This window comes from Hemicordylus capensis, chromosome 1 (assembly GCF_027244095.1).
Source record: "Hemicordylus capensis ecotype Gifberg chromosome 1, rHemCap1.1.pri, whole genome shotgun sequence".
Lineage (NCBI taxonomy): Eukaryota > Metazoa > Chordata > Lepidosauria > Squamata > Cordylidae > Hemicordylus > Hemicordylus capensis.
In genome coordinates this window covers 432,610,215-432,636,024 of record NC_069657.1, presented here as the reverse complement: position 1 = coordinate 432,636,024, position 25,810 = coordinate 432,610,215, and the positions used below count along the sequence as shown (strand labels likewise).

At 45.5% G+C, this 25,810-nt stretch overlaps 1 protein-coding gene and 1 non-coding gene across 3 annotated transcripts in view; one reads left to right on the top strand and one right to left on the bottom strand.

Annotated features, from left to right (window-relative positions):
* MERTK (MER proto-oncogene, tyrosine kinase) overlaps positions 1 to 19,035 on the top strand; it is a 76,796-nt gene extending 57,761 nt beyond the window's left edge. For both annotated transcript variants that reach the window (XM_053313507.1, XM_053313499.1), the window contains exons 14-19: positions 2,774 to 2,866; positions 4,944 to 5,062; positions 7,390 to 7,499; positions 9,206 to 9,365; positions 13,284 to 13,420; positions 18,305 to 19,035. In XM_053313507.1, coding sequence (XP_053169482.1) covers positions 2,774 to 2,866; positions 4,944 to 5,062; positions 7,390 to 7,499; positions 9,206 to 9,365; positions 13,284 to 13,420; positions 18,305 to 18,806 — 1,121 coding nt within the window. In that variant the 3' untranslated portion in view covers positions 18,807 to 19,035. The remainder of the gene's footprint in view (positions 1 to 2,773; positions 2,867 to 4,943; positions 5,063 to 7,389; positions 7,500 to 9,205; positions 9,366 to 13,283; positions 13,421 to 18,304) is intronic.
* A 4,659-nt stretch (positions 19,036 to 23,694) lies between these two features.
* TRNAL-AAG (transfer RNA leucine (anticodon AAG)) lies at positions 23,695 to 23,871 on the bottom strand. Its single transcript has 2 exons — positions 23,834 to 23,871; positions 23,695 to 23,729 (listed from the first exon to the last, which is right to left on the bottom strand). It is a non-coding gene; the product is annotated as a tRNA-Leu (tRNA).
* Positions 23,872 to 25,810: the final 1,939 nt, after the last annotated feature.

Genomic DNA, 25,810 nt, shown 5'->3' with positions numbered 1-25,810 from the left:
AGTGCAGAGGCTTTGTGTGTAAAGTTCCTCCACAGCGTTTCATAATCCAGAATCTCACTGCACGGGCAGGGGAGACAATTTTTGCCAATCTCTCCTTCCCTCAGAAGAACTCTTAAGACCCATAAATATATTCCTGAGGGTCACACAGCCCACAGGGATATTTTTTATGTGTTAAAGAGTGCTTCTGGAGGAAGGAGAAATTGATGAAAATGGCCCCCTGTCTCCGCATCGGGGCTGTGGGTTACTAAATCCTGTAGAGGTGCTTTGCATGTCATTCATCCACACCATTAGTGAGGATGTTGGCCATTATTTATTATTATTATATTTATTTATTTATTTATCATCAGTGCTCATAGCACTTTGCAGAGCAACAATAAGAACATAAGAACAGCCCTGCTGGATCAGGCCCAAGGCCCATCTAGTCCAGCATCCTGTTTTGCACAGTGGCCCACCAGATGCCGCTGGAAGCCGCAGGCAGAAGTGGAGGGCATGCCCTCTCTCCTGCTGTTACTCCCCCGCAACTGGTACTCAGAGGCATCCTGCCTTTGAGGCTGGAGGTGGCCTTTAGTCCTCCAGCATATAAAAATACAGGACTCTGCCCTGAGGAGCCTGCCATCTAAAATTCAGCACAGAAGATGCAACGGAAGGAGGGGACAAGAGGGTGAACCGGGGAAGAACATGCCTTCAGTCCAGCTCCAGGCAGGAGAAGGCCCTTGGCAAAGAGCCCTCCAGTGAGCCCCCTCCTCAGCGCCGCCACAGTTCCTTCTTCTTTCTCATCATCTGCCCAACAGATAGAGAGGATGCAACAGCAGATGCTTGCTCTTGCTCTCGCTAGGCTGCTCCTAGCCGCCCTTGCGAATGAGCAGTTGGCAACGAGAGCTAGGCCCAGCGGCCCAGAAGAGAATGTAGCAGCAGCCGCTGCCCTCTCCTGGGCAGGGGTTCCTGCTTTCCCCCCCTGCAGCTATCACTTGCCTGCCCAGGGAGGCAATCGGTAGCAGCCACAGACTTGCTCTCCTGGTCAGCAGCTGCTCCCTGTTGCCCATAGTGGTAGTTGGGCAACTGGTGGTAGGACAAGGATGGCTACCACTGTTACAGCCCAACTGTGTCTGTGGGTTGCAGTGAACAGGAGGAGAAGGAGGAACTGCTGATGCCGCAGATGGTGAGGCAGCACCAAGGGAGCGGGGAAGCCCCACCACATCTTCCCTGTAGCCCAATCCTTCCCTTAAGGGCCCAGAGGGAAAGGGTAGGCGGTGATGGTGGCTGCTGCTCAGAGATCAGGTGGAGGCCTCAGCAGCTACCCAACAGCTCTTGTTTTGGGAATCTGGGGTCATAAAACCAGTATGGATTCTTGTTGCATTAGAACAGGCTTGCTCAACCTAGCCCCGCCCCCAGCTGTTTTTGGACTACAGCTCCCATAATCCCCAGCCACAGTGGCCAATAGCCAGGGATTGTGGGATGCAGGCCGACGTCTGCAGGAGAGCCAAAGTTGAGCAGGTCTGCATTAGAACAATTGGGAATGGTAGATATTTTCTTGAGATACAGGTGAAACTCAGAAAATTAGAATATCGTGCAAAAGTCCATTAATTTCAGTAATGCAAATTAAAAGGTGAAACTGATATATATGAGACAGATGCATTACATGCAAAGCGAAATAAGTCAAGCCTTAATTTGCTATAATTGTGATGATCATGGCGTACAGCTCATGAAAACCCCAAATCCACAATCCCAGAATATTAGAATATTACATGGAACCAAGAAGACAAGGATTGAAGAATAGAACAATATCGGACCTCTGAAAAGTATACAGTGTACTGTGCTTGATTGGCCAGCAAACTTGCCTGACCTGACCCCATAGAGAATCTATGGGGCATTGCCAAGAGAAGGATGAGAGACATGAGACCAAACAATGCAGAATTGCTGAAGGCCGCTAATGAAGCATCCTGGTCTTCCATAATACCTCATCAGTGCCACAGGCTGATAGCATCCATGCCACACCGCATTGAGGCAGTAATTGCTGCAAAAGGGACCCAAACCAAGTACTGAATACATATGCATGCTTATACTTTTCAGAGGTCCGATATTGTTCTATTCTTCAATCCTTGTCTTCTTGGTTCCATGTAATATTCTAATTTTCTGGGATTGTGGATTTGGGGTTTTCATGAGCTGTACGCCATGATCATCACAATGATAACAAATTAAGGCTTGACTTATCTCGCTTTGCATGTAATGCGTCTGTCTCATATATCAGTTTCACCTTTTAATTTGCATTACTGAAATTAATGGACTTTTGCACGATATTCTAATTTTCTGAGTTTTACCTGTAGTATATGGAGTAGGTTTAGCCAGTCGAGAAAAGCAGACTGCATTACATATATAGACCTGGGTCAAAATCTTAGGTTAGCAGCTTTGGAATGAAAGGGTGACCTTTTAGCTCATAATTCCAAATGAACTCAGAAAACTGCCTTGAAAAATGCAGCCCAAATATATGGTTGTCTGCTTTACAAAATGTTGCTGAGATAATTCCTTCCTTCCTTCCTTCTACTGCACACTCACTGACCTTTTTATAACCTCAAAGAAAAAAAATGTGCTGTTCTTTATTTCCATCCAAATCATCTTATAGCAAACACCCTGGCACAGCCTGTTCCTCCCATATCTGTTCAGTACAAATTAATGCTTCCTTTGTATAGATAAGGAAATGGATGGCAAAATAATATGTTATTTAGTATTTAGGAATATTAACCTTCTTAAACGGACATCTTTTGCTATGTTTTAGTGGACAGCTTTTCCCAAAGAGAAATTGAAGAGTTCCTCAGGGAAGCCGCATGTATGAAGGACTTTGATCATCCAAATGTCATCAAACTTCTCGGTGGGTCAACCAATAAGTAACAGTTGTTGGGTACAAGTTTTTGTTTTATATATCACAGTTAAGGGTCATTATCACTGCCCAGGCCCAGGGAGCAATTCCCAGGACCCATAGCTTGTTCTTCCTATGTGCAGATTACCCCAGGAGGGAGGGAACACAAGACCTAGAAACTGAAGGAAATCAAACTCTGAAGATGTCTCTGCATATTTGGGAATCAGAGCATTTTTTCCTCCTGCTTGCCACACACTTGGTAGTCTCCAGAGCTACTTAACTGTTGCAAGAGTCACTGTGGCAACATCTACAACATGGCAATTGTGAAGTGCAGACAAGTTGAGTTTTGATCTTTCACTCTGTTTGCCTAGTATGGTTTTATTTATTATTGTGCATATTTGTATACCATCCCAAACTCACATCTCTGGGTGGTTTACAATAAAACATCACAGATTAAAAACAAAGTTAAAACATTAAAACAATTTAAAATGATAGATTTTATAAGTCTGATTAAAAACCTGGGTGAATAAATGTGTCTTAATAGCCCTTTAAAAAGCTGTGAGAGATGGGGAAGCTCTTATTTTGGCAGAAACCATATTTCAAAGCCTTTAGGGCAGCAATGGAGAAGGCCTGACCCTGAGTAGCCACAGGTGAGCTGGTGGCAGCTGCAGACAGACCTCCCCAGCAGTGTTCCCTCTAAGGTGAGGGAACACTGAACATGTGCATGCGCCCACACATTTTCTGATGTCCACTCAGTTAATTTTTGGTCCGACTCAGGTTGAATCAGGAAGGCCCCACTCTGAATGCATGTGCGCACACACTGTCTTGATCCTGCCGCTCAGAACAAAACTCATTCCGCACACAGATGAAAAAAATTAGAGAGAACACTGCTCCCCAGATGATCTCAATAGGTGGCCGGGCTGTAACGAAGAAGGTGCTCTCTTAAATAAATGATAGTATCGATATCCAATGGATAGGATGGATGTGAGGGTTTTCCCTAATTATGACCTGTGAAATATTGCAATAACAAAGGAACCAGTAGAAAACAAGAGCCAGGAAGCCTCTGACACAAATTAGCACACTACAGGCAGGCAATGTAGTGATTTGCTTCACTTGTGCCATTTTGCTGTTTTCCCCCCAGAAAATTAAGGTCACTCAAAAAAGCAATTAGGAGTAGATTCAGAGCAGACAAATGAAAGTGCTTTTTCTTCACACAATGCATAATTCACTTCTGGAATTTGCTTTAAGCAACTGCAAGGCGCGCCTGCGCAGAGTAGATCGTTGCAAGCCCACGATGTCACAGGCTTGTGACTATCTCTAAACTGCGCAGGTGTGCCTCGCAGTTGCTTAAAGATGCTGGCCTAAACGGATGGGCCCAGCATCACTCCTGCTCCCACCCAACCACCACTGGGGGAGGGTGGAGAATGGAGAAGGACTGCTCCGCTCCCCACCCCTCACCAGCCACCCCTTGGCCACGGTAAGAGTTAAAAAAAAAAAAAGCAGCACTTTGGCAGGGCCTCATGTGGGGGGGGGCTTGTGGCGGGGCGGTCCAGGTGCCCCAATTACCTTGCTGCACCCCTGCCTGTGACATATATTTTCTTACCGTGAGCATAAGCGTGTGCATGTGCATGTGTGTGTATGCATAGGGACATAGGAAGCTGCCTTATTCTGAGCCAGACCACTGATCCATCTGGCTCAGTATTGTCTACACAGACTGGCAGCAGCTTCTCCATTTCAGGCAGGAGTCTCTCTCAGCCTCATCTTGGAGATGCCAGGCGGGTGGGGGCGGGACTTGGGACCTTCTGCATGCAAGCATGCAGATGCTCTTCCCAGAGCAGCACCATGCCCGATGGGGAATATCTTGCAGTGCTCACATGTAGTCTCCCATTCAAATACAAACCTATTTAGCAAAGTGGACAATTCATGCTCGCTACCACAAGACCAGCTCTCCTCTTGTTGCACACAAGATGTGTGTATAATATCTTGCTCTGTGTTCTTAAGGGTAAAATCCTTCTTGACTAGTATTTCATTCACGATTTCCAGCTCACTTTATTGAGTGAAAGTGTTGATTTATTTCCATGTTTTTCAGGTGTGTGTATAGAGCCGAGTTCTCAGCAGGTTCCAAAGCCCATGGTGATCCTCCCATTCATGAAATACGGGGATTTGCATAGTTTCCTGCTTCGCTCAAGGCTCGGCATGGGCCCCCAGGTAACCCAATACTTTGTACAAATGTGTCCTGCAGTATAGCAGAAAGCTTGGAAGTTGGGAAGACAGGAAAGGGTTAATGGGAACTTGTGTCCAGTTCTGTCATTCAGTATGAAAGATGTCTGGGCAAATTATAATTGCTCTCAACTCAACCCATGGCTGCTCCACTTGATGGTCTAGTCTGCAATTCTTCTGCCAGGCTATACAGAAAGGAACCTGGTATCTCTTCAGAAGGCCCTTGATGTCAAAGGCTGATTCTGTGGGGCATATGACAGCTTTCCGAAATAGTATTCCTGTATGAACAGACTGTGATCCTTTTTGTTAGTATCACACAAGCACAGAGTGTCATTCTTATACTAGGGCATTTGACAAAGCCTTTTAATAGGTCACAGTGTCCCTGGAAGAGACGGTTTGCGTATGTTTTGTGACAAAACCAGTTCTGTGGTTTTGGTCAGTTCTTCCCACAGAGGAACTTTATTAAAATATGACAACACATTGGGAGTCTTTCAGTGGCAAGGAAATCATCAGATATGTTGATGATCTCTTTTTGTTTGTGATTAAAATGGAATTGCTGAATTGCTTAATTTTATTTCCCGTATATATTTCACTTCGAGAAATAAAACCTTGCTATAAACTAACAATGATTTGGTTGAGCAGTCATAAACAATGAAGTTGTTCATGGATTGGCATATGAATCTGCACGAGCTCTAAACAAGTGGAAAATTAAATGAAGGCTTCGCATATTATTGAGCAGCCTCAAAGAGAGCCTTATTCCATCGGCCTTTGTGTAGGAATGGAAAATGGACTGCATCTCTCCCCTTTTAGAAGAAGCAGGATGCTTCATTCACAAGAGCCCAGCTAGGAGTGGTTGAGTATTTGTGATGCTCTGGCAGTGTGGAACTGGTTGGGGAAGAGATTTTCTGTTGTACGGAAAATCTCACCAGGCAGATTTCTAGGAAAGGAACTGGAAAACCGCACATTTCTCTATGTGTCCTGAAGCAGGAAATTTTAGTTTGCGAGTTGCATTTTTGAATGTTTGGGTTGAAATTGCAAGGAAGCAAATTAGGCTAGATGTTGCAGGGGAGGGAATTGTAACTATATGAGCTGTTCAGCACTGGGATAGTCTCCCTTATGTAGTGGTGAGGTTTGCTGGAACTGTTCAAACCGAGGCTGGGCAGGCATCACTCAGGGATAACTGTAGCAGATTCCCACGCTAATAAGGGGATTCGACTAGAAGAAGGTTCTTTTCAGCTCCAACTTTCTGGAATTCTAGAAATAATTGGCCTAGATATGATCATCTTCTGTCGACAGATATTTTTAACAGGGCATTTTAATAAATATTTACCACAAATCGAACCACCTGGAACCATAAAATATTATTGCCTACACTGGTAACGGAGATGACATCTCAACTAAAGTTATAGTAGTTGTCTAAATACTGCAGGGCTTTTAACTAAGCTGATCTTCTTCTAGAGCAGGCACAGGCAAGCTTGGATCTCCAGCTATTGCTGAACTACAACTCCCATCATCCCCAGCCACAATTGTGACTGGGGATTATGGGAGTTGTAGTTCAGCAGCAGCTGGAGGGCCAAGATTGCCTACCCCTGGTCTAGAGGAACCACATACATGAACTACATTAATTGCTACATTAATGCCATTTATACAACAGCATACCTTGTATTCTGATTCAAATCAGAATGAATAGCACCCTAGAATTTATCCACTCTAAGGCCCGGTTTATACATTCAACGGTATTAAGTGGTAAAGCTTTTAAATACTTGATACTGCCAGATGTATTCGCAGGGTTTCTGGCCCAGGCGACGCATTGTGTACGTAGCTTGTGAACAGGGTTCCTCTAACCCACTAATTAGAATCCCCAGAGACTCAGCTGTATGCATTGGAAGAATGTGGAGGACCTACATTTTCACTATTGTTTCTCAATCATAAGCACAAAAGGAGGGGTGATCTGGTAGGTCATTATCTCTCAGCCTAACCTACCTCACAGGGTTGTTGTGCTGAGCTCCATGAAGGAAAGGTTGGATGAAAATATAACAAATTAATAGCATGCTCTGAATAATGCTTTATTTGCAAACATATGCAAATGAGTTCTGCAAAATTTTTGCTCTAGCTTGCACCCTTTAGGATTGTTGGGAAAATGTGTTTTGATAGCCCTTTCTCTAATAATAAAGCCTTTTTCTATCATTATTTCAATAGCTTTAAATCCAGTTGGATTTTGATCCCAAGTGTGTGAGGGTTATTTTTTGTTCTGTTACTATATTTATTAACTAAAGTCATGATCACATTTTCTTTTTGTCACATTCTCTTCCCAGTATGTACCTCTACAGACTTTATTGAAGTTTATGAGCCATATTGCTCTAGGAATGGAATACCTCAGTAGCAGACAATTCCTCCATCGAGACTTGGCTGCTCGGAACTGCATGTGAGTCCCCAAGTTCCTCTCTTCGATCCTTTCCATAGAACAGCCCAGCACCATCTGCATTCTTTGGAAGGGGAAACAAAATGTGTTTGTGAATGTTGCCCAACATTTGCAACCTCAAGCAGAAGCAGGAGCCTGCGTGGTGTAGTGGCTAGAGTGCTGGACTAGGACCGGGAAGACCCTAGTTCAACTCCCCATTCAGCCATGAGACTTGCTGGGTGACTCTGGGCCAGTCACCTCTCTCTCAGCCTAACCTACTTCACAGGGTTGTTGTGAGGAGAAACTTAAGTATGTGGTACACCGCTCTGGGCTCCTTGGAGGAAGAGCGGGATATAAAATGTTAAAAAAAAAAAAGCAGAAACCAAATAGCAAAAAGCTAGATTTTAATCTTTCAAAACACACGGACCTGCTTATTGAGGAGCCAATACACACATTCCAAATCCTCCTCACATGGATATAGCTCCTTTGGGATTGCACACTTCAGATTGAAGGCAGGGGATTTCATGTGTGAATGTTGCTTATGTGTCAAAAAGACTCCCCTGCTCTTCGAAAACCTCACATATTAAAAAGAAATGTTTTAGCCCAGCGGTTCCTAACCTTGTGTCCCCAGATTTTTGGACTACAACTCCCATCATTCCCAACCACAATGGCTGAAACCATTGTGGATGGGATTGATGGGTGTTGTGGTCCAAAAGTATCTGGGAACTCATGTTATAGTAGAATCCCCTTCTTCTGAGGAGGAGGTCCCATCCAACTTAGCCTTCAGCCATTGTGACTGGGGGTGATGGGAGTTGTAATCCAAAAACATCTGGGGACCAAAGGTTAGGAACCCCTTGCTTTAGCCCAGCATCATCTGAGAGTTGTACGAGACCTTTACCTAAATATGTGAGGTGAAACACCTCAACTTTCACCGGGGAAATGTTTGTTACTAGAGAGGCAGTTCCTGATCAGGACTGCAACACATAGAGAGGGGGAAGTTGACGATGCTTTTAGCAATTTTGGGACTTGTAGCAGTTGGTGGAGGAAGTGTCCCAGGACCACGGTATGAGGGGAAAGGGTTAAATGCACCCTTCCCTGCACACTGCAGCCTCTTGCAGTTCCTATTTTAATTGGGGGAGGGGAGACACAAGCCCAAATGACACGTTATTTATTTGCTTACTTACCACATTTGTACTCTGCCCCAACTTGCGTTGCTGGGCGTTTTACAACAACATAAAACAAGTTCAGACAATAAAACCATTTAAAATCGCAATTCTAGTTAAAAAGCTTGGGTGAATAAATGTGTCTTTAAAGTTGCCAGAGATGGGGAGGCTCTTATTCCGGCAGGGAGCGCATTCCAGAGTCTTGGGGAGGGGGCGGCAACAGAGAAGGCCCGTCCCTGTGTAGTCACCGGACAAGCTGGTAGCAACTGCAGACGAACCTCTCCGGATGATCTCAGTGGGCAATGGGGGCTCACAGTGAAGGAGACATTTTCTTAACATCTCCTAAACTAACCATTAATATAGTTTTAAGAACTGTTTTATCTAGTGCTGCTAGAAATATGCCCCTGTGGTTGTGTGTGAGGCAAAAAACCGCGCAGCTCCAAAGCCATGCAGTCAGTGCTTTGCTTTTCCCAGCAGCGCAGACATCAAGTGACGTTACGCCTTTGCGTAATCTTTGTCCTTCTGGAATTGATTTATGTTAATAGTGGGCCTTAAATCAATGTGCAGGTTGCGAGATGACATGACCGTGTGTGTGGCAGACTTTGGTTTATCCAAGAAGATTTACAGCGGAGATTATTACCGGCAAGGGCGCATTGCCAAGATGCCCGTCAAGTGGATTGCGATCGAAAGTCTCGCCGACCGAGTCTATACAACGAAAAGCGATGTGGTATGTCATGGTTGCAGGGGAGCCACAGCAGCAGAAGAGGGCATGCCCTCACCCCCTGCCTGTGGGCTTCTCAGAGGCATCTGGTGGGCCGCTGTGTGAAACAGGATGCTGGACTAGATGGGCCTTGGGCCTGATCCAGCAGGGGAGCTGTTCTTATGTTCTTAAGGTGCGGGGTGGAGCTCCAATCTTGGCATTCAGAGCAGGCTCCAGGAGAACTGGCAGCCAGTGTAGTCTTGGCAGCATCCTGTTCTTCTCGTTGGCCAGCATCCTAACAGCGCCTGTGTACAAGCAAAAGAAGCACGCATATAATGCAGTGGGGTAACAATAGTGGTGGTGGTCTGTATTTGAAACCTGTTGGCCACTGCCAAAACCATGCCCCTAGCTCTTGCACTTCCTTCCTCCTCCGACCCCGGACCCCACAGCCATCTCTTCACCAGCTGCCTCCGTGGCAGCTCAGCTACTGCCTCTCCCCGCCACTGGGCCTCTCCGTATTATTTAACATATTTATTTAACATGTTACCCGGCCTCTGCCTCCATATCCCCCACCACAGCCTGTGGGCCTCCAGGAGCCACGGCAGCTCCCTCTAGTTTGCCTGGCCGCTGCTTGGCATAAAAGCATCACGGCCCAGCAAACTAGAGGAAGCTCCATGAGGCAAATTCATGGAGACTCAGGAGCTGTGGTGGAGCACATGGAAGCAGAAGCGGTGGCAGCCCGGGGAGGGAGGTGTGGGGAGATGGGAGGGCCACAGGGGGAGAGGGAGTAGGCGAGCAGCCCCTGGCAGCAAGTGGATCCTGTTCACGGAACACATCCGCTCAATTATAGTTCAGCCAGTGATAATGGCTGTGATAATGGTTGTGCATGCAGGGGTGTGGGTGTGGGTGTGTGATTTTCCGCTAGGCATAACTAGGGAAAATAGTACCTAGGGCAAGCACTGAAATTGCGCCCCTGTCCAAACAGGAATGATGGGACTTGTAGTCAACAATATCTGGAAATCCCTGTTAAAAGGAACACTGTACCATCTAGACATGGTTGTTGATCAAAACCTGAAAACACGAGCCATCTCTGTAAAAGACTTAGAACAACAGTCAGGAGTTATGCGAGGATTCCAAGTGTCATTTTCTCTGTCTCATCTCATTCTTTTTAAAAAACATGACTTTGTCCTAGAGGATCACCTGCCCAAATAGCCACTAGCAAAATAGGGGAAGAAGAAGGTGGTGGTGTGTGTGTGTGTGTGTGTCTATAAACCAGTGAATGATTCCTGCCAGCCTTTGTCTTATGATGATTGTTGGCTCATGATGGGGTATATGTGCATTCACCACACTAGTGCTTACTTTGACACCAAGAGGGAGGAGGATACATTAATTTGCCACACTAGACAGAGGAATTTGCAACAGGGGCAGACAGCCAAGTTCTGCCAGGGCCAAAACCAGCCCCTGCCAGACTAAGAAATCATTGTAATTTGCCCCTTCCTGTCACAAGCAGTGTGCTGTTCTTTTATTATTGACTCTAACTCTCAGATATCCCAGTCATGGATGGAAAATTCAGGGTCAATTTACAAGACACACATTTTCTACATGGAAGTTTCTTCTGTGCAGGTGTTGTGCAGAAACCCATGTGTAGTGACCGCCAGGGGCATAGCAAGGTTGGAATGGGCCAAGATGAGATTTTAAAATGGGCCCCCAGCCCCTCAAAGTCCAGGGCCTCCACACACCCCAGGCCACCAAGGATTTAAGTCTGATATTTCAAAATAAGTATGCTGCCTGGAAATACATTTCACTGAATACATACATGCACACTTCACAGTATATAGTGATATACATTGAGTACTATATATTTGTACTACTTTTAATGCCTAGAACACACTAACAACACTAATTATTAAAATGGCCCCCTCGCTACAGATTAGCAAAGGAGACTTTCAACTATGCAGGGTGAGCCTATGTTTGTTTTCTCAGAATTCTGAACAAATTCAGTAAAGTTTGATTCCAGGAGGGTTTTCACACGAGGCTTTTAAAGCCCTTTAACACACATCTCCTCTGGAATGGAGGTGCTGCATTCACATGTTGGCCAGATTTACCCTGAAGTCCCTGCAAGTTATTGGAGAGCAGTTCACACACAAGAAAAATAAAATAAAATAAAAGCACAACACATGCTTCACAGTTCTCACTCAGACCTTCTGGGTTGCAAAACAACTTGAACATAAGTGCATTTATGAATGAATGAATGAAAATAAATAAAATATACTTGTTCCAGAAGTGTTTGTAATTTTCTGACATGAAACAAGCCACTTATAGGCCTTTTTAGATACTTTTTGTTTTTAAAGCCAGCACATTTTTCAGTCGATTTTAAATTAAATATTCAGAGACTTCTCAGTCCCGCCCCACCCCACATATCAAAGCCCTATGGCAAGCAGATTCCTATGGGGGGGAAACCACAAAAAGGAATTCACAGCCTACCTGGCAAAAGCTGTGCTGGATGGTCTGGGCAGAGGGTCTGCTGCTGCTGCAGAGAACTCTGCCTGCTTCCTCCTTCCTGGCTTGCTTGGCCTGCCGAGTACAGACTTCAGGGAGGCCTACTCGGAGGCCTCTCTGGAAGCCCCGCCCACCCACTGATCAGCTGAGAGACGGGGAGAGAAGAGCTCTGCAGTTTGCAGGCCTTTCCGATCCTAGGCCTCGCAGATCAGCCGGAGCTGGAGGCAAGTGGCTGAGGGGCCCTGGGGCTGGGCAGGTGGGCAATGGGGTGGGGGTGGCAGGAACTGGCGTGGCACCCCCACCTCAGTGGCGCCTAGGGCACATGCCCTGCCATGGAACTGCCCCAGTTCTGCCTATGCCTGGAAGTAGAACCACAGCCTCTGCACATGTGCGCTTCTTTTGATAGCACGCTCAGGGATATCATTCTGGGTGGCACTGGGTACTTCTGGGGGAAGGGGAGGCAAAAATCATCCCTCCCAAAATTCCGACTATTGGGCCTCATCCAGATGATGATAAATTCCAGCTTCAGTGCAAATTATGACAATACATTTTTTACATGATCCCCACCGCACGTTAAGGTCATCTGAGGAGGTCCGTCTCCAGTTCCCACCAGTTCGTCTGGTGGCGACACAGAAGGGGGCCTCCTCTGTGGGCTCTGTGGGCCTTCTCTCCTGGGCTATGGAATGCACTCCCGGCAGAAATTCATAATCTGAGATCATTGCTGTCCTTCAAGAGAGCCCTTAAAACGTACTTATTTGGCCTGGCCTTCCAGAGTTTTAAATTATTAATTGTTTTAAATTGTTGCCCTGATTTTCAGGGCTTTTAGCTGTTTTATTGGTTTTATTGTGTTTTAATAGTTTGATCTTAATTGTTAATTTGTTTTTAATTGTTTTTATCATGTTGTGAACCGCCCTGAGCTGTATCAGAAGGGCAGTATATAAATCTAATAAATAAATAAATAAATAAAATGAGGAATCCACAATACATACAAGGACATTAAGTAATATTCTCTAGCAACGTCTGTGGTAATCTGCAAATAAACTATGTTTTCTTTCCCAATTAGAATAAAAGGAATTTAAGGAAAAGGCATAGTTTTTGTATGGATTACTGCAGGTGGCCAGCAGATGGCGCTAAGAATATTATGTAACTTCCTTGTATGTCACGACAATTTATTTTGTTTATTGTCATAATTTGCACAAAAATATCACTATCTGAAACCACCCTTGGTCTTTCTCTACACTGGTTAGCAGCAGCTCTCCAGAGTTTCAGACAAGGGTCTTTCCCATACCTACCTGGAGATGCCAGGGATTGAACCTGGGACCCTCTGCACTCAAAGTTGATGCTTTACCACTGAGCTATGGGTCCACCCCGCTTTTCCCCATCAGACAGCTCATTAACTCTGTCTGCAGTGCCAACTGAGTAGGTGTTTCTCCTTGTTTGTCATAGTGGGCATTTGGTGTTACAATGTGGGAGATTGCAACCAGAGGGATGACTCCATACCCAGGAGTGCAGAACCATGAAATCTACGACTATCTTCTTCACGGGCACAGGCTGAAGCAGCCAGAAGGCTGTTTAGATGAGTTGTAAGTATTGATATTACATCTTGCTGGGGTAGCAATGCAATAATTTGATAGTGATTTGGCAGTAATTTGACAGTGGTACAGAAACCATGGTTTGTCCAAGACAGTAGTTAGTTATTACTGCGTTCTGGAAAAACTGTAGGCTATGAGGTCTGCTTGTTTGCCTATTTGCTGTTGACTAGCCAGTGTTTCTCAACCGCCGGTCCGCGGACCGGTGCCGGTCCGTGAAGAGTCAACTGCCGGTCCGTACATAGATAGAACAGTCCCTGGGCAAATTAGGTCCCCTTGGCTCTATCGGCTGCTGGGCAAGGGGAGAGAGCGCTTTTTGCTCGCTCCCTGGAAAAAGCCACGTGTGAGGTTCCGAGCCAGCGCTGAGGGTATTTTTACCCAGTGCAGGTCAGCAGCACTTGGGACGGTCGCTCCAGAGGGAGCACCTTGAGGAGAAGGGAGCGCCGGTGTCCCGATCAGCCACGTGGGCAGGCTGATTGTGGGCTCCCAGAAACAGCGCTCCTTGGCCGCAGTCACTCCTCGCTCCTGAAGGAATGCATTGAGGAAGGTAGTTGTGGTGGCTTCCGAGGGAGTGCTTTGAGGAAGGGACATGCAGGAAGAGGAAGAAGAGAGCAGGAAGAGACCAGCCATAGAGTGTCCACAGTCCCTGCTCTGCCGCCGCCCATGCACTGTGGGGAGTTGCGGCACAAGTCACTCCTGGTCCCCCCGCGCTGCCGCTTCTGGCTGGGTTCAGGGCTGGGGGTGGGCTGCTGTGGCCATTCAGCACCAGAGAAGCCCCCCATGGCAGCCGCGATCTTGCTTGCCTTCCTCTTGGCTTCCTGCGATTTTGGCGGGAAGCCGGCAGTAATCGGCGCGCTCCCTCAGGGCTAGTAGGCCAATGGAGCTCTTAGAGGCCATCCCAACGGGGAAAAAGACCGGCCGGGCAGAGGAAGAGCGAAGGGGACGTGGCAGAGGTAAGGAGGAGGATCGGGTTGGAAGCGGGTGAAAAGCGCGGAAAGGAGCCAAAGAAAGAAAATGGGGCTATTGAGGCAGAAAGCGGTGAAGAGGGGTAGAAAAATCGGTAAGGGAGAACACAGAGTTGAGGGATTGCCGTTTATTGGAGTTATCAACTTATCCCTCCTCTATCTTTTCCCATTCGTAATGCATTCAGCCTTTCCCCAACCCTACAAACACCCCTGCCATAGTAGAGGCGGTTTTGTGGCGCTGGAAAGGGTGACGTGTGTTACGAGTGATCTTAGCAGATCTGTATGTTCAGAGAGACTTAAAACGTAGAGCTGGGTTTGCTAACCCGTGTGAACCGGCAGAAGCATTGCACCTTCTGATTCCTGCTTCAGAATCCCTCAGGTAGACTCTTGGTAAGGCAGCCACCCCATTGCCTGCCATACCTGCAGTTGGCCATTCAGTTTTGTGCTTCTCAAAACTCCATATTTTTTAGTTCAAATTTTTAGCCTTTATTTCCTTAACTGTAGTATTGCTGCTGACACTTTTAGGGTAGTATTTTGAAAATGAGCCAAGATTGGTACTGTCTTTTGTGCTGCTAGGTGAGACCTGTTGAAGTATAAAGCCACCTTACTACTATCTAAAACTGCCAGAATAAAACATGTAGATTCAAAACATAACTCTTCTCTCTCCTGTATTCAATAATGTCTCTGCTTAGGAAAATATTATCAGTGTATTGTTGGGTTTTTCCATTGTGGCTTTTGGATAGCCACTGTTGCTCCACCTGTGTGCGTACACAGAAGTTGCCTTCAATTGTAAGAGTAATTGTAAAAGTGAGCAAATGGTGGGGAGGGGGCACCTGAGAGTGAGTGGCTGACACTCAGCAATAAAGCGAAGTATAAGGTTGCAGCATATTTTTAAAAGATAGTAATCTTAAATCTGGACTTGACAAATCTCAGGTGCCAGGGAGCCATGATGCTTCATCCTTTCCCCCCCTCTCCCTTCAGATCAAAGCATAATCTTAGTCAAAATTATGAGATTTATGGTTTTAATATTTAATGTTTGCTTTTAAATGATTCTAATTTTAATGATTTTAATGCTCATGATATTATTTTAATTGTAAACTGCCCAGAGAGGTATAGAAGGCTTTTAAATAAATAAATAGATAGACAGATAGACTTAAACTTGGAACCCCTTTACTAACTGCTGGTCCGGGAAACTGCACACATGGAATATAGCGGTCCTTGAAACTGCGCGCGAAGAATTTCCCGGTCCTTGGTTCCAAAAAGGTTGAGAAACACTGGACTAGACCTTCTCTCCCCCCACCCCCCACTCCCTTTCTCACCTCTGTGGATGACCTTTCTCTATTAGCCCAAGAGTTTCCAACCTCAGATCCTCAGATGTTGTTGGGACTACAGCTCCCAACAATGGCCTTCCGCTGTTGTGGCTGAGGATGATGGGAGTTGTAGTCCCAACAACATCTGGGGACCCAAGGCTGGAATCCACTAGGCTAGCCTGTTTATTTTGGCATCTTTCTCCTGGAAAGTGGCCAGACTCCAGGAAGTGAATTACTAAAGCCATTGCCTACATGGAGACCCTTAAAGAATGCTTGAGAAACGGGAAAGAGCAAGATGCATCTCTTTGCACTTTGAGCTCTATTTATCCTTGTTTCTGGGTGGAAAGGCACATTCTGTGCTAGGGGTCATAAAGCCGGTGTTTGAAAATGAGATAGCCAGCACTGCAGTGCCTTCATACCAATCCGTGGTGTGGCCACATTCAGAGCCCTGTGTTCGGGAAAGGGCTCCTTGTCTCAAAAAGAGTATTGATGACCTAGAAAATGTTTTTTAAAAGGGGAACCAAAACTCGGTGCACCTTCCTTATGAGGGAACAACTGAAGCATCTGGGTTTTTTTCGTTTTGAAAAAGATTTGTGTGGGGAGGGGCACAATAAAGGTGTCTAAAATTATTCATGGGGTGGAGAATGTGAACACAGAGAGGGTTTTTTGGGGGGTCACCCAATGAAATTGACTGGCAATAGCTTCAGGACAGACAAAAAATTAGAGTGGACTCCTGCATCCAAGTCATAATTAATTTATAGGATTTGCTGGCACATGGTATGGTGATGGGCACTTGTTTGGAAGGTTTTAAAGGGGGATTAAACAGATTAATGGAGGATGGGTTTAACAAATGCTCTTAGCCGTGATAGCTGAATAGAACTCCGTATCCAGAGGCCATCTGACACTACATGCCAGCTGCTGGGACACGGCCTTCATCTCCTGCTCTTGGACTTCCCAGAAGTATCTGGCTGGCCAATGTCAAAGATGTTGGACTATATGAAACTCCAGCCGGATCTGGAAAGGCTTAACTTCTTATTGTACTCCATTCACCAGAAAGAAAGGAGTTCTACCCACCTGCTACTCTCTTCTGCAGAGAGGCAAGACATTTATTCTGGATAGAATTAAGAGGTGTCTCAACCTCTGCCCTCACTGGCCTCTCTAATAAAGGGAATTTTATTAACTAAGAGAAGACAGAATAAGTGTTCAGATTCTTAGACAGCATTTCTTCATCAAACTTGTAACTGCAACAAGCCCATTAAGATCCCCAAAGATGCCCTCCTTCCAAATGTGTACCCTCTCTGATGCCCATCCCACCTGCTGGGAAGAACCAGGTGCTGTTCCATTTCAGGTATATTCCCTAAGTAGATTTGGAAAGACAGGTACTCAAGAGCAGGCCAAGACGTTTTGCTGCCAGAGGCAAAGGACACGAGGACCCCTCCTCATCTGCGGTGGGTGCTCCGCATGCTCCGGCCACGCTCTTCAGTTAGCAGCCGCAAGCTGCCTGAAGAACCATGCCGCCAAGCCGGGCAGAACAACAACAGATATTTATATACTGCTTTTCAACAAAAGTTTCCAAAGCAGTTTACAAAGAGAAATAATAAATAAATAAGATGAATCCCTGTACTCAAAGGCTTCACAGTCTAAAAAGAAACCATAAGATAGACTCCAGCAGCAGTCACTGGAGGTACTGTGCTGGGGGTGGGTAGGGCCAGTTACTTCCCCCCTGCTCAATCAAGAGAACCACCACGCTAAAAAGGGGCCTCTTTGCCCAGTTAGTAGGGGACACAGCAGCTAGAAACAGCAGGGGCGTTCCCAGCTCATGCTGGTGTGGGGAAAGAAGAGATGCACCCCTGCACAGTGAAGGTAGAAAAGTGAACATCGTGTCCCAGAGGAAGGGCAGTGGCAACAGGCAGCAGGGAGGCCCTTGGGGTGGCACCTACAGACGCAGGGGGCGATGCTTGCCACCCCCCTCTGTGTGCCCATAGCGATCACCTCTCCCTCTCTCCTAGAAGGGCTATGGCTGCCCCTGCCTGCTTGGTGCACTTTCTACTTCCTCCCCAAATTCTAGAGCTCTTGGAATGTCCCCCTGCTAATTGAGCAAAGAAGCACCTTTTTAAAGGGATGCATTTCTTATGAATTTTTGTTGTAAACGTCCCAGAGACGTAAGTTTTGGGTGGTATAAAAATATGTTAAATAAATATATTTAGCAGGGGGAGAGCAAGTGCCCCTAACCCGTCCCAGCACCGTGTTTTTTCCCCAGTGGCTGTTACTGGTGTCTGTTTCTTATTAGACCGTGAGCCCTTTGGGGACTGGGAATCATCAGATTTTCCCCCCTGGGTAAACCGACTTGTCAACTTATTTTTTTGTTGACAAGCAGTATATGAATATTCATAATAGTAATAATTCATGCCTTAGATTTCTATACTCCCCAACCCAAATGGCTCTAGGCAGTTCACATAAATAAAAGCAAGCAAAACAAAATAAATAATACATTAAAACAAAAAACTTTAAAACAATATAAACCATTTAAAGGCCACTGAAGGCCAGACTATTATTTATTTAATAATCATCATCGTTATGATGTCCCATTTGCTTTATCACAGGTATGAAATAATGTGTTCTTGCTGGAGAGCAGATCCTATGGACCGTCCCACCTTCTCAGAACTGAAGCTTCACCTGGAGAAGCTGTCGGAAAGTTTACCTGCCCTGAAAGAACCCGAGGATGTCATTTATATTAACACAAGTCTGCTGGAAGAAAGCACAGAAGAGGTGACAGAAGACACTGAGTTTCCCCAGATAGACACAGACCTTGATCCTCACCTCATCATAGAGTCCTGTTCCCAGAGACCAGAGACCACAGTGGTCACAGCTGATGTGCATGAGAGCAATGGGACTGGAGACCGGTACATTTTAAGCGGGGTTAGCGAGGAACACATCGCCAGCCTGGGGAAAAGGGAAGAGGAAGGTACACCTCTGCTCCAGCACACCCTCTCACAGTATGGGATGCTTTACTCTCAAGCGAGCACACTGCCCGTAGGAAGCATGCTGACTGATGAACTACTATTCGCTGATGACTCTTTGGAGGACTCTGAAATTCTGCTGTGAAGAAGAAGAAATGAGACTTTGATGAGTTGGAGATCGGAGCTCCTTCTTGGCCAGAAATGGAGGACTTTCCACTCATCTTGTTCTTATACAAAGCCAGTCTTGTGTAATAAGCTCTCCCAGTCTTGTACAGCAAGTGACTCTAGGAGCCATGTTCTGTGTATTTGTATAATACAGTATCTTTATAGAGATTATATTTTAATAAATAACACCCCTGTAAGATGGTCCATTTTATTTGCTTTGGTCTCCATTTTCTGAAAGTCTCTCCCCCTTTCCCTGCAGCTGTTCCCCAGATCATGGTTTTGCATAAAAATGGTTTGTGTGCCATCTCCTTGGCAGCTTTTGTATGTTTCAGATACATTCAGCACATTGATTTAATAAATTACAAGCTCTACCATACTCCTATGCATTCTGCCTAGGCCCCTGGCCTGTACTCCCTCCTGTCTCTCTACTTAAAAAGCTCTAAAGTTTCAAGGAAGTTCATAGCTACTGGAGAATCAGCAATATCATCCCATGATATCCAGAGCTATGGCTTCAACCCTCCTTTCAGAGGGGAGCCTTCAGGCCAAGAAAGGGGGAAAGCATACTGATTAGGAAAGAAGCAAATATCTCCTAAAGAAAAATATTTATTTATTTACTTACTTACTTATTTTAAAAGCCTAAAGAAAAAGGAAGCAAGAGATAAAAGGGCACAGTAAAGAACTGGGAAGAGGGGAAGTGTTGGGGGACAATGGAGTTCAAAGGAGAGATGTTTGCAGAAATGATCTTTTGGAAAGATGCTCCCAGGAATCTGACTTGGTGTCCTTCTCTCCTAGCCTTTTATATCCTTTTCCCTGGTGTATAGGGGAGAAGACCTGAAATTGCACATTCCCTTGTTTTGGAGGCTACATTGTCTGCGGAGTTTCTTTCAGTTCCCTCATCACCGCATTGTCCCAAGCAAGTCCCATCTCTCCAGACCCATCTCTTCTGATCAAAGGTGCCAGTGCAGCATCTTAGCTCTGCTCCCAGACATCATCAGGTCCTTTTGGGGTACATCTTCAGCAAAGACCATCTCTTATCACCAATGTTATTGAAACACCAGGGCGCTTTCCAGATTAGACCCTGCAGTGGGGTCAGGACTTATCTCTGAAGTGTGTTCCCACAATTCCTGTGTTTTGACACTGCAGTCCCTACGCTGACAGCAGGGTGTCATTCATATTCCCAATGCCTTGTTTTGAATTTAATCGCTGCAATACAGTGCTATGATATCCGGCATAAATAAGTGTTTTTTTAAAAAATAAATAAATTTAAGAACAAATATTACAGTTTAAGATACTCTTAAGAATGAAACACTTTCATATAAAGTTTTAAAAGGAAAAGAGAGAAGGGCGGCAGGAAGGGGTGGGAAGAAAAGAAAAGGGGGGGACCAACAAACAATGCATATATATGTAATCACCTTCTAAAGCATATACAATTCATTAAATTCTGACCATATAGCTTGAAACTCTTCTTCTTTGCCTAAACGGCAAAAAACCCCAATTCAAATGCAGATAGTGAACACATTTCAGTAGTCCAAAGCTGAAGTTCCAGAGTAAATCTGCTTTTCCAGTGTTGAATTATGATCTTTTTTGCTGCTCCCTAAGCACGAAGAATCCATAGTTGTTGATAAAGTGTTAAGTTCCATATCCTGGGAATATATCCCAGGAGAACATAGCTATCTTTAAAAAACAATGATGATTGCAGTGTCTTATTTACAAGTTTATGGACTTCATCCCAAAAAGATGCTATAATTGGGCATGACCAAACCATATGAGACAATGTCTTCTCATACATATTACATCTCCAGCAAACCACTGTCATAAATCTGTTAGCTCGGCTTTACAAGCCCCTTCAGCACTCCCCCTGTGAGTTAGAAAGCAGCAGCGAAGCTACACGAAGGAAAATAAAAGGCTCACAACGAAAACAGTAAATGAGTTAAGTCCCCCTGAACTGAACTAGGTACCCCGCTCCAACAATAACTGAGTAATCACTGAAAAGAAAACACAGAGCGAAGAATGAAAGAGCGAAGGACACCAGAAACAAGGAATTAACGGAACAAAGCAGGAAAGCATAAACAAGGGCAAACTGGAATTCGGAAAAGTTAGGAATTCAGAATAGCACACGGACTGCGGTTAGTGACGTTGCTAACAGCATCTGAGCAATTGACAGACTGTTAAATATATATGGTTCAAGAGAACCAGCAGCCAATCAGGCTTCCCTGAGTCAGCACTTCTGCTGCTTCTCTTGTTATCCCCTGCGCCTGCGTGACTCCCACTGAGCTTGCCTCTTGAGATGTCTTCTCAAGACAGGTGAAATCCCAGGCTCCTTCTCATCAGAAATCATGTCTGGCAGCTGTTCCGAATCCTCAACTCCAGAGTCTCCCTGCCAAATCCTGTTGCTGTGCCTCTGAGCCCTCACTAGCAGGCGAATCCTCCTGCTCTGACTCTTCTGAGTCAGAAGTCTGAGCCATGACACCCACATTCTGAATTCAGCCCTTTCTGAACATCCTCTGGGGAGTCCAGTAAGAGTGAAATAAAGGTTTTGTTGAACAAGTCTCAATTTAAGATCTATATATGCTTTTTTCATTCGCTGGTGTAAAGAAGTTGCTGTTTTTTCGGGTTGTTAGTTTTCGCGAGACTGCTCACCCTGCTGTTTATATTTTGAATGCAATTTGCCAGAATGGAAGCATTTTGCTGCTGTTGAGTGGCTAATCTGGAAAGCGTCCAGAACATTCAGCTACTGTCAGTGCAGCTTCTGCAACCTTTGCTGCATCTTGGGCAAAGGTCATACATAGGCTGAGTCAGGCTTTTCCCACTCCCTGGCAGTCCTCAGAGTTCCAACTATAGATCATTCTCATTGTACTTTCCCCCCAGACCTGCAACTCTTTCATGAGTAACAGGAGTTAGATTGGTTAAATAAGGGAAAGAGATTGTCACAAATAAGAACTAATGTAGTTTGTTTAAGTATTGCTTGGCCACCTGTCTGTTGAAGCACTATAAGCTGGTTACATAGGAACATAGGAAGCTGCCATATACTGAATCAGACCATAGGTCCATCTCGCTCAGTATTGTCTACACAGACTAGCAGCGGCTTCTCCAAGGTTGCAGGCAGGAATCTCTCTCAGCCCTATCTTGGAGAAGCCAGGGAGGGAACTTGGAACCTGAACCTTGGAACTTGGAGGGAAGACGCGACCAAGAGGTTCACGCAGATGAGACAGTAAATCTCTTCTGGAAAAGTTTGTATGGTTATGTGCAAAAAGACAAGAGTATCTCTTCTAAACAGCAATGGGACAAATTATGGAAATGGACGTTGGACGTAATCTCTCCCCCCCACCCGCCCGATTACCTGATGTGCCTTGTAATCCCCCACCCCCGAGTTATAGTACTACCTGCATATACTTCATAACCTTGTGGGTTTCCAAATCCTTGTGTGTAAATCTTTGTAGATATATCATGTACAAACAACCACTTTGTATATAATTGTGCTTTGGCTACGTACTGTATGCTTTGGTAGTTTGTTGGTTCAATTAAAAAATCTTGTCTCATATATAGATAGATAGATATAGATATAGATATAGATATAGATATAGATATAGATATAGGTATATCTTGTCCTATCTTGGAGATGCTGCCAGGGAGGGAACTTGGAACCTAGATGCTCTTCCCAGAGCGGCTCCATCCCCTGAGGGGAATATTTTACAGTGCTCACACTTCTAGTCTCCCATTCATGTACAACCAGGGTGGACCCTGTTTAGCTAAATGGACAATTCATGCTAGCTACCGGTACCACAATGCCAGCTCTCTCCTCTCTGAAAATAGTTCTGGCAATCATTAATAGAGTGGAGAGGACTCCTACCCTTGTTTGGGAGTGACACGTTTTCCCAATTTCTGGTTGCCAGTGAGTGTAAAACAAGTTCGGAGGCAGGGATTTCACTTGTGTGCTAAGCTCCAGCTGGGGAGGAAGGTTTTTCCTCATACCTCGTTCTGAAGCTGGGGATGGAATCTGGGTAGAGTGTGCTCATCCTGCCCACCTGGGGGATCAGCACATGAGCAAGATCCCTGCCTCTGACCTTGTTTTACACTCATGGCCAAACAGAAATTGGGAGTGCGCCCAGCTCCTTAACTAGGGTAGGAGGTGTCTCCTACCATAGTAATGCTTGCCAGAAACAACCCCCTTGTACAAAGTAGCTTCCAGAGCAACAAAACCAACTGAAATGATATAAAACAAGGAGCAGATTTAAAGGGGCGGGCGGGGAGAAGCAAGACCTTTTAAACTGAAGATGGGATTAGTACAATGAATATGCAATCGATGTCGCATCAATTGTACTCCAGAGCAGATATAGGTGGTGCCCAAGAGTCTGAGCTGGTAAGTCCCAAATTAAGATCTTGGCTCAGCCGAAAATTCACGAGGAAGCCTTGAATTAGCTGCTTTCTTTCAAGATCACCTTCCCAGCCACATGATGGGAGTAATGATGTTCAAATCATCATTAATATTTTAATCTCTGGTTTATTTTAAATGGTTAAATTGTTTTAAGTTTTTGTACGTGTTTCTGGATTGGGGATTCTGGGAGTTGTAGTCAACAACATCTGGGAATCCCTCTTAGAGGGAACACTGGGCGTGGCTTGGGGCACTGTGCCGTGGGGCACTAGGAGCCCCCTTCCTGCTCCTTGTCCCCTGGGAAGCTCGCTGTGCCACTGCTTGCTCCATGAATGTTTGAATAAAAAGATGGTCTTTTTCAAAAACCCTGTTCAACAGTTCAGTTAGACTTCTTGCCATGTTTCGTGGGGCCTACCTGAGCGACCCATGAAGTTGGAGCCGAGGTCCAAGCCTACTCAGTTAGGCATGCCTGCCCCATTGTGCCTGCAAAAAAAGATGTCAGGAGTGGGATTCAAACCCACACCTCTGGGTGGAGATTGTGTCCTAAAGGCAGAGCCTTGGACTGCTTGGCCATCCTGAAAGGGGTTTGTCACAGGAGCAAGTTTTAAATCCACTCCTCCAGAGGAAGACTGCAGCCTTAACGCAGCGCCTTTAACCACTAGGCTATCCTGACAGCATCCCAGGATGGCATCCCAGACAGGAGCATTAAGACGGGAAGTGGAAGCCAAGGATGGAGGGCCAGAGACGAAAGTTTGGGGCGGTGTACAAATGTGATAAACAAACAAACAAACACCCTCAATCTGCTGATCACAGAAATGGCTACGATCATGCTTATGGTGTTCACCCGTTCAAACAAATGCCACCATAACCATGAGCATTATGGGGCAAAGTGACAGGACCCACTTTGGAGGCTGTACTCATGTTCACAGCCATTGTTGTTGTTGTTTTTGAGCTCCTGGAGAGGGCTCGTCTTGAGTCTCTGCTGGGGTCTATGCATGGAATTTCTGCTATACTCTAGTGTTTTCTATTAATTCTCCAGCAGGTGGTGCTAGGCTCATGGATTCTGCAAAATTGTACTTCCCAAGAGTGGACTGTAAAAACTCAGTGGAATCTGGAATCTTGATAATTCAGTATCCAGTTCCGAGATCACAAATAGATCATGTGTTATTAAACAGATATTTAGGCATTCTTAATCAAACACTCTGGAGCTGGGCAAGATGAATAACTCGTTACAAACTGCTAGTTGAATAAATCTTTACAAACCCATTGCACACCTTTCTGATTCTCCGCTCTAGTTTCCATTTCCATCACCTCTGAACTCACCTCACATCTCCCCCATAAAAAAAGCTGCATTTTGCAAAACAGTGTCAGGATATTTTTGACCCATAAAACAGTTTCTTCCTAAGTCAGACCTCCGGGATACTCTTTGTTCTAAAGAGGGATCCTCCTCTTATTGTGCACGACTGCTTGGGGCAGCTCACAAAATTAATAAAATAGATACAATGTAAAATAAGACTAATAGCGTTAAACAAATTAAGTTAAACAAGTTAAAAGAACAGGCTAAAACCACAATTAAAATTACATTTTTAAAAAAAGTTTCAAATTAAAAGTTATTTTAAAAGCGAAAAACTTGTGTGGTTCTTCCACATAAAGCTAAAAATTGTGGTTTTTATATGATGTGGTTCTTCCTCCGGTTGCCGAGTTTCAACTGGGTTTTCCTCTTTCCCTAGTCATCTGGTTAGCGAGGTTTCATTCTCATTGTGTGTATTTTTGATAGTCGTGTGCCAAATAGAAGTTGTTTCTTCTAAGTTCCCTACATGGGGAAACCACCCAGTAAGAGTGAGGTGTATGTGCCTTTTCATTGATGGTTCTCCATTTATCACAAACCCATACTATCTCACCAGGTTAATAGTCTTCACATAACTGAGCTCCATGATGGCTGTCATAATTCCTCTCCTCTCAGCAATTTAGCAGGGCTATATCTATTTGGGAGGGTGAAGCTCTGTATACCATGGTGACCGTATGGAGATCTGTGTTCTTCATGTGTGACTTCACTATTTTGAAGCTAGATGGAGGCTAGATGTCTGGTAATGAAATTTGTTATGCACTTCCGGAATTCTGATGCCCCCAAAGGCGGAAACTGAGATCTATTGTCACTGTGGACTAACTCAAGGAACCCATGTTTAGCAAATATAGGGGCTATTCTTACGATCACAAAAACCGGGCTAAATCCTAGCCCAGTTTTTGTGATCGTAAGAACCACCGGGCTCGCAGCTGAGCCCAGTGGTTCTGGAGCGGCTAACCCGCTCCTGTAGCCCGCCCCTTAGCCCGGGTTTGTGGAGCAAGCGCTCCGCAAACCCAGGCTATCTGCTCATGAGTAGCCGCGGTGCAGCTGCGCGCCGCAGCTACTTGTGAGTAGACCCCAGGCCGGGAGGCTTAAAAGCAGCCTCCAGGCTCAGGGGCCTCCCCAGTATGCCCTGTGTGCTCATGCAGGGTATACTGGGGCTTCCGGGGGCCACACGGCCCCCGAGCTCCCCAGCCCCCGCCGGCTCCGTCTCGGAGCCAGCCATCGTGTGGGCGGCCAGTCCGGCCACCCAGGGCTCCCTGCCTGC